Here is a 9,201-nt window from a genome sequence, read left to right on the forward strand (position 1 = left end):
CAAAACGCGAACGTTTTTCCCAGGGGCCACACAACCCATAATCTGTCCCTGCTAATCACGCGTGACCTTTTATATTTTAAGCATATCAATCTCTCATTCATTTCATCACCGAATACATTTAATATAAGTGGCTATACATACAAAACATTACACATACCTGCACAGGTGGTCTTAGCATACAGGCCTGTAGGCCTGCAGTTGTAGCTGTATGACCGGCAAAATTTGGTAAATCTGGTAAATGTCCAGAACAGAGAGATACACAGTACCAGTGAAAAGACTGAATACATTTATGGAAACTTCATTTGTAAAAGTTTATTATTATTATTATTATTATTATTATAATTATATTATTATATTAATAATAATAATAATAATAATAATAATAACTGATACTTTTACTGATCCGAGCATCAAAATTGTACCTTTTAAGGTACAGAAATGGACTCTAAGGATGAATTCTGTACCATTGATGGTATATTAATGCTGTTTGTACCTTGGGGAGTCAATTTTTGTATCTTAAAAGGTACAGAATTGTAAGGTACAGTCCCAGTGACAAGCAAAGGTATAAACTGGTACCATTTTTCTGAGAGTGAACTGGTACGAACACCATTAATATACCTCCAATGGTACAAAAATGTTCCTTCAAGTCTATTTCTCTAGCTTAAATTAGACTAAAAGGTACATTTACCTACAACTAGGATGCAATCAGGAGGGCCTTGAGGGTACAGCGCATTGACTAGTAACAAATTGGTACTCTTCTACTGACAAGCCCATGCACAGTTAATTTTGACTTCAATCATGTATCGTAAAACATTTGACTCACAATACGGATATATATATTTACAGGGAGTGGACAAAATAAGTTCAGTAACATTGGTAGCCTGGTACTGGGGATACCATACAAACGCCACGCGAGGGGTATTGGCGTACGGTCTGTATCCTAAACCAACTCAAAGCGCAATTTTAGGGTTAGAGTGACCTCTACTGGTCAGCGTCGGAAATACTCAATCTTGCGCTAATTATTATATGTACTTTCTTGCTGTTTTCGATGTGTATTTTCCTGAATGATCTGTCCATGTAATAGGTCAGAGAAACGACTGCATTACTACATGTGGGGAAAAAGTCATCCCGATCATTTGCCCTGGATATAAACTCGTTATGGACCTTAACTGATTTGAGCGCAAGTCCGTGCCTGAAAAGCGCTCCTTGTCTCTTTAAAATATCATCCCCATACGCCCTGGTCCTGCAGCTCCACCCAAGAAGCGACAACATGGCGTCGGGCAGCATCGCGGAGGTCGGCGCTGAGAAGCTGGAGGATGCGGCACCGCTGCTGGGATGCGCGTCCGACAAAGAGCCCAGATTAGTGCTGTACCACTGGACGCAGTCCTTCAGCTCCCAGAAGGTGAAAAACGCCTTTCCGCACCTCCTCTGTCTGGACAGGGTTTGAGGAAGTCATCGTGAGCTTTCGGGAGACGAAGCATCATGTTGGGATTAAGTGCGTGATCACCGTTAACAAATAACCATCCAAGGGTTTCATTAAGCTCGTGTTGCTGTTATTGATATTGTGAGGCACCAGTATTACCCAGTGAACCTTCTTGTCATCATCAACCATCATTATTATTATTATTATTATTATTATTATTATTATTATTATTATTATTATTATTATTATTATTATCAGTAGTAGTATTCGTAATAAGAAAAATGCAATAGCAAAAGCTAAATAATTAATTGTAGAATATAATGCGGCTATTCTGTCACAGGTCACGGCTGGCTTTGCTTACTTGCTAGCGGGCTGTTAACAGTAACGGACATTTACATCACCGAAAACGCATTTAGTGTCACTGTCCTTATGGGGGACCAAGCAGTCAGGATCGTTGTTCCTGTAACGTTTGCCAGCAGAGCAAGGGTTCAGCCTTGTCCCGCTTCAGTGTGGCTGGAGTCGCATTTCTGGGTTTTTGAGGTGATGGGGGGGGGGGTGCAGCTGGATGCAGCGTCTGCATCAGGATAATTTTTACACTCCTAAGTGTAAAACATTTAGAGTTGTTTAGAGTGTTACACAGGAACAAAGGGTTGAAAACGCACTGAAACTAACACAGGCTAGCAAAAGTGAACGTATTGGGGGTACCCTCCTTGACAGCAGAAATGTAAAAACTCTGATTGTCGAATTATAATATACTGAGGAAAAAATGTTTATTACAGCCTCATTTCCATATTCGGGATGCGTATACAATGTGAATAAAAACAATGATTTGCAAATCGTATCCACCCATATTTAATTTCAAATATAACAAAGACAACATATCAAATGTTGAAACTGCAAAATGTATTGTTTTATAACAAATATATTCTCAATTTGAATTTCGTGCCAGGGAAATGTTTCCAAAAAGTTGGGAGAGGGGCATGTTTACCACCGTGTTGCGTCACCTCTTCACTCTGTAAACGTTTGGCAACTGAGGAGACCAGTTGTTGGAGTTTTGAAGGTGAAATGTCCCATTCTTGCTTGATATAGGAATTCAACTGCTCAACAGTTCTGTCATGGATCAGGTGCAGTGTTTTGGAGATCTTTTTGCCCATGTGATGCACACAGAGGAACAGACACATTTTATTTATATGTTAAATGATGTTGAAGTGATGAACACTGTCCTGGGTCTGGGGTTCAAGTCTCAGTATGTCTGCAGTTTGCATGTTCTCCCTGGGCCCTGCAGGTTCTCCGGTTTCATCCCATAATCCGAGACATGCAGTCAGGTGAGCTGCCTTCTCTGCAGTGCTTGCGTGTTTGCTCGCTGATGGCCTGGTATCTGTCCGAGGTGTTCTCCTGGCACTCTGGAGAAAGTGGGATAGGCTCCAGGCAACATTTCCCTGCTACCCTTCACTGGATCAGTGACTGGAATACTGGAAGAATTACAGCTGGTGCCCAGTCAAGGATTTCATACCAACCGAGATATAAAAAGATACAGTACCAGTCAAAAGTATGAACGCATCTACCCACATAAAGGTTTATTTTACGAGAGAGAGTTTTGTAGTCATATGTACAGAAAACAAACCTTCACTGTACAGTGAAATTCTTACTTTGGACATCCTCCTTTCACCACAGAAAAGAGGGCGTCCTGATGATGTGCTGTGTGTTTTGAGTCCGGCTGAGACCCTCACTGATGTGTACGCCGAGGAGTTTTTCCACCTCCACCTCCGCCTTGCCTATGTGCAGTGATGTGTGCAGCTCCCCCCTCCTCCTTCGGTCAACGGTCATCTCCGTGGTTTTATCTCTATTGAGGGAGATATTGTTTTCATGACACCTGTGCACCAGATCTGCCACCTTTCTCCTGTCGGCACCAGTGATCAGTTCCAGAACTGCTATATCTTCCGTGAACTTGCAGGTGTTGCTTTGATAGGCCACGCAATCGTGAGTGTAAAGCATGTACAGAAGTGGGCTCAGCACACAGTTCTGGGGGGGGGGGTTCCTGTGCTTACAGTTCTTATTTGTACTATTCTCTATATTTTAGGATAATTATAAAGCCATGAGGGCTGTGCAGTGGTGCAGTGGTTAGCACTGTGGTCTCACGCCACTGGAAACCAGGGTTTACTCTGGTGTTTCCCCCATAATCTAAGCTTAAGTGAGTGGGAGTTATTGCCCTTAGGCATGCGTGTGCCCTGTGATGGGTTTTTCCCTGCCTTGTACCCATAGACTCTGCACTCCTTGTGACCCTGATTAGGACAGTTACAGATAATGGATGAATAAAGACATCAAAGCTATAAAATAGCATACATGGAATTCTGCGCTGACCAAAAAAAACATTAAACAAATATATATATATATATATACATTCAGGGGGGTGCAGGGTCTATGGGTTGGGACTGAGAAGACTGACGCTTCAATCCTGTGATCGGCAGTGTGATGCCACCCCCTACTGCTCCAGGGACTGGCCGACCATACTGTCTCCCCTATAGCAGTTCCCTGAGGTGGCCTCCTGAGATGCTTTTCCAGCATTTATGCTGAGTTCTCATTGGCTGCTTCTCCTTCACTCTCTGGTCAGACTCCTCCAAAACCATTTCTGGTTTAGGTCAGGTGGCCAGGTGGCCAGGTCATGTGATGTGACACCGCATCGCTCTGCTTCGTAGGTCGGCTTGGCGCGTCCAAATTCTTGACTGGCACTGTAGTGTTGCCGTCCGCGCTGACTTTCGTAACCTCCAGCCCATTCTGTGTGCTCTCGCTTCCCCTTCTTCTTCAGGTGCGGCTTGCCATTGCCGAGAAGGGCCTGAAATGTGAGGAGTATGACGTCAGCCTTCCCCTGAGCGAGCACAACGAACCCTGGTTCATGAAGCTGAACCCGGCCGGCGAGGTGCCCGTCCTGGTGCACGGCGACCGGGTCCTCTGCGACCCCACCAGATCATGGATTACCTGGAGGAGCACTTCACAGATGGTGCGTCCGCAAATGCCTTCCGCCTGCCTTACTTTGCTGACGTGTAGCAAACGGCTGCTACTTATTTTCTTCTCGAACTTCACTTCCTCAGTCGCGGCCACACGCGGGAGCTCGTGTTTCATGCGGTTCTTTCATTCGTCACACATTTAATTTATTCATTATTATTTCTTTTTCTTTTTGTGGCGTCCTTTTCTCACGCCAGCTTATCAAATTGCAAATTCCTGTCGTATGATTTCAAGACAGTGAAAGCCAAAGGTATGCTCGCCGAGACGCTAATGCATTGTTCACCGCACAGAGGGCATGTCACATGACGAGTGACACCATCGCTGCTCATGTGCTGGTTCCCAGCTGGGTTTCACAGTCCCTGTCAATTATATCGTGAAGCACAGTGCTTTATCTGGATGGTATCTTACTGCTTAAGGCTTGATGATTTGGGCACTTTTGGGCACAAGTGCTTGTCTGGATGGCTGCTATTCTTATAGCCCGAATCCAGCTTCTGACCTGTGGAAATTACGCATGACCGTATTTCACAGGTTCACCAAAGCCGACGGTGTTCTGAAGTACGCCCTCTTCAGGTCCAATAGCAACAGTAATTTTCTTCTTTTTAATGTTTAATTTGAGAATATTCTTTTATTTATTAGTTTACTTAAATAGAATAAATTTTCACAGCTGCCAGTGAGGTGATCAGGAGGAATCTTTTCAGGACCAGGTCCTGCTGGGTCCATGACAGCGTAATGCCTCACCTCCCAGCGTGCGCTAACTTTTCCTTTACTCGTCCCCCAGAAAACACGCCTCGCCTCATGCCAGCAGAGGGCAGTATGTTCCTTCCCAGGGTACAGCACTATCGGGAGCTTCTGGACTCCTTGCAGATGGACGCATACACGCACGGCTGCATTCTGCACCCGGAGATCACGGTGGACTCCCACATCCCCGCTTACGCTTCCGCCAGGATACGCGGTGAGCTGCACCCCTCTGCATCCCCTCCACCCTGAGCTGGACAAAGTCAGTCTGCCATAATGCAGCAAAAGGGAATTCAAGCCTAAGGGAATTCGACAACCACAGCACAAACTGGAGATAAGGCCCTTTTAAGAAGAGTTGAATAGGAAACCGTTATCTGAGCAATAATATCCTTGACCACTAGGGGGCTGTGTGTGGGCTCAGTGGGCTATGATGCTTAACTCCAAATCACCTTAACCCATACTGCTAAATAAAATTTCTAAAATGAGTAATAGCTGTGACGTGCACCCAGGCTCCTATGCTGACGTCAATGCCGCCGATGGGATGTCGAGTGACAGTGGTCATTTGTGCTGAGCCTCTATAACACCTGTCCCCGCCTGCAGCACAGATTGGAAATACGGAGTCCGAGCTGAAGAAGCTGGCGGCGGAGAATCCAGAACTCCAGGACGCCTACATTGCCAAGCAGAGGCGCCTGAAGGTAAGCAAGCCCCACTGCATGGTCTCGGCACCGTGACAGCTGATTGGCTGGCCACGGGGAACCAGTGAGGAATGCAAGTCAGAGAGCGTACGCACACAGTCAAAACAAAAATTGCAGGAAAGAGAACTTCCGACGGACTTGGCAAGCGGTGATGTCATAGGGAAAGAGCCACACGTTGCATTAGACGCTTTTATCCAAAGCGACGTCCATTTTGAGGAAGCCGGGTCAGAGTGTCCCTGGAGGAACTGGGGGTACAGCGCAACAGTGACATCACTCTCACACATGCGAGGGTTTATTAACTGATCACAGATCAGTGAAGAAGGCCGAGGAATCCATGACCCGCTTTTGGGTAAAACCTAAAAGAGCTGACCTACCGAAAAATAGTGTCTGTTTATTTCTTTCATTTCTTTGACTTCCTTTTCCCATGTTTTTATATTATTCTGTATAAATGATGCAGGGATGTATTACAACACACCCATGTGAAGTGCCTTGGGGTGACTCTTGTGAAAGGTGCTATATAGAAATAAACCGAATTGAATTGATTCCAGTCCAAGCTGCTGGAGCACGACAATATGAAGTACCTGAAGAAGATCCTGGATGAACTGGAAAACATCATGGACCAAGTGGAGACGGAGCTTCAGAGGAGAAGTGAGGAGACCCCAGGTAGGAGTGGAGCGGTGAGCGAAACGTAAAACAATGTTAAAAAAAAAAAAACACGCCTGTTTGCTGCTGCTGAGAGACTGTGTGCATCAGACTTGTTCTCTGTTTCACCCCCCACCCCCACGTGTGAAGAAAGAGGAGGGAAAGCAGGCCTGGCTCTGCGGTGACTTCTTCAGCATGGCCGACGTGTGCCTCGCTGTCACGCTGCATCGCCTCAAGTTTCTGGGTCTTTGCCGTCGCTACTGGGGCAACGGGACCCGGCCCAACATGGAGGCGTATTACGAGCGCGTCCTCGCCCGCCCCGCCTTCCGCAGGGTCCTTGGGAATGTCAACAACATCCTAATCTCCGCGGTGCTGCCTGCAGCATTCCGAGTGGCCAGGAAAAGGGCGCCGTCCTTCATCGGCATCGCTCTGCTGGCTGGGGTTTTGGGGGGGGGGCGGCTACCTCGCCTTCTCTTCCTCAGAAAGCGATTCTCAGTTTCACGCTGAAGATCCAGCAGCACTTCCCTCGTTCAAGTTACTTTTGCCCGTCGCTGATGTGTAAATGCATTACCGTGACATATAACTGCGCTTTCAATTGTTTCACTTTCTGTCGCATTTTTCAAAGACCAAATGCAGAACTTTCTAGATGACTTGCGGGACTGAGAGCCACAGGAGCCGTTGCCTAGCAGAAGGGAGATTCCAAATGACGAATTGGATCCAGCTTCTGACCTGTGGAAATTACGCGTGACCGTATTTCACAGGTTCACCAAAGCCGAACGTGTCTGCTCTGTGTTTAAGTAGAAGTGCTCCGGATAATGTACTGTCAGCATAAGCATCGTATAGACATGTATGAACAGTCGTGAAAAAACCATTGCGATCAGCAATTTGGCGCATGTCTGCCGGAGCAACTGAGCACTGAACGTTCAGGTCAGAGGAGTGTGACGGTATCGTGTACATAGCAGCTGATTAACTGCAGGATGGTCATGGAATACGTCCAGTTTAAACTGCTTCTTAGATAGAAGGAAACTAAAACAAAGAGGGAAAATCTGGCTTCGCAGTTAATTGGCAAATCACTCCTGCGCTGTTCTGAATGCAGGACAATCAGCTGTACTGGCTGAAACCGAGCAACCGCTAGCAAGGTGAAACAGATTAAAAATAATAAAATAACGTAATCATATGGTGAATAAGAACCAGGGCTTCAGTTTAAGCACTGAAAAGTAGATTTAGGTCATTTTATGCAGAAATCCTGATTGTTCTGCAAGTAGGGATGCACCTCAATGCTAAATTGACCAGCCGAGTTATAGTAACATTTGTCTATATTGTGATTAAATTTTACTTATAAACTTTAATAAAGGAAGAAGTGAATTATTATCTGTCAGTTTTGCTTTGAATAAATGCAGGCATTTTTTTTCTAGTATGAGACAGAAGCACCACTTGCAGTAGCCTCTAGGGGGCAGTATATAACCATTATAAAGGGAACAAGCTCCTTGCGTTGGGCTGCGGGAATCACTGATGTAGTGGGACAGAGCTTTAGATCAGCGGTCAGCAGCCCTGCAGAGCTTAGGTACAGCCCTCATTTAACAGACCTGATACAGAGAAATAAACATTAGTGGTGACCACTGGTTTAGATGTGGTTTAGTCGTGTTTAAGCAACTGATGACAGCAACACCTCACTAAAATGTTGAAATAAACATCTCGTCAAGCCGCACGAAATTTCAGGCGGCTGCTCTGATTGTCCCGACATGCTGATGTTTGGTTGTAACAGGTGCATCCAAATTATTTGCATAACATTTTAAATAATCCTGATTGATCATAGGTGGCTTTGGGGGCTCGTCTCATTAGGCCACACCCCCTACTGGGGGGTAGAGTGAGACACACACCGGGGGGGGGGGGGGGGGGGGGGGGGGGGGGTATGATGGTTCTGAGGTCCATATTTTCAGACTTGAAAGCAAAAATATGACAGTTTGCAAGGAGACACCCGCCGATCTGACATTCCCAGAAATCCAGCTTTAGTTCAGATTGTTTTATTTTTACCTGTGAAGAGCCAGAAATAAAATAAAATAATAAACAATAAAATAAAATGCTGCAGGAATCGGAGTGTGCTTATGTTCACAAGCGTGCCCACCCCCATGTGAGATGGCTGCTAACTCCTCTGGCTGTGCACCAGAAGAGCACTATAGATACTTGGTACCAAAGGAGAAGAGAGGACAACGAGAAGAAGTGCTTCAGAGTGGCCAATAGACAAAAACACTAAAGGTCCTCAGGAACAGTCAGCACCTCTCGTTTATTGCAGGACAGACGGGAATTAACGCAGATTCCTGTAATCTTCGCGAGTTGTGTGATTGTGAGGATTGCATGAATCCTTAACCGTACTGACAGGTGCAGATGGATGTTGAGTTATAGCTGCCCAGGAGCAAGGCCTTCTGCTTCAGGACTCAGCTTCTCTGTTAGCATGGGAGGGGATGCCGCGATCTGTAGCTGCAGCGAATCATGCTCGTAATGTTCTTACCAAGCTGGTGACGTGCACGGTCTGAGGAAAGCGGAGGCACACCGTGGGATCCTTCACGTTTGATTTTGATTGGAGGGGCGGCTATGTTTCTAAGACGGCTGGCATGGTGTCGCCCAGTAAGCCGTGTTGTGTAACAGCTAAAGTTACAGGAAGTGCACGACCCAGGTCAGCTCCAAAAAGAAAATGCTCAGTAG

At 46.0% G+C, this 9,201-nt stretch overlaps 1 protein-coding gene across 1 annotated transcript; it reads left to right on the top strand.

Annotated features, from left to right (window-relative positions):
• The first annotated feature begins 980 nt into the window (after positions 1-980).
• Positions 981-7,863, top strand: gdap1 (ganglioside induced differentiation associated protein 1). Its single transcript, XM_048976934.1, is given in 7 exon segments — positions 981-1,402; positions 4,230-4,380; positions 4,383-4,421; positions 5,205-5,378; positions 5,762-5,856; positions 6,405-6,519; positions 6,653-7,863. Coding segments are annotated over 7 exon segments (1,059 nt in total). The 5' UTR covers positions 981-1,270; the 3' UTR covers positions 7,006-7,863.
• The last annotated feature ends 1,338 nt before the right edge of the window (positions 7,864-9,201 follow it).

Source organism: Brienomyrus brachyistius, chromosome 15, assembly GCF_023856365.1.
Source record: "Brienomyrus brachyistius isolate T26 chromosome 15, BBRACH_0.4, whole genome shotgun sequence".
NCBI classification, from domain to species: Eukaryota; Metazoa; Chordata; class Actinopteri; order Osteoglossiformes; family Mormyridae; genus Brienomyrus; species Brienomyrus brachyistius.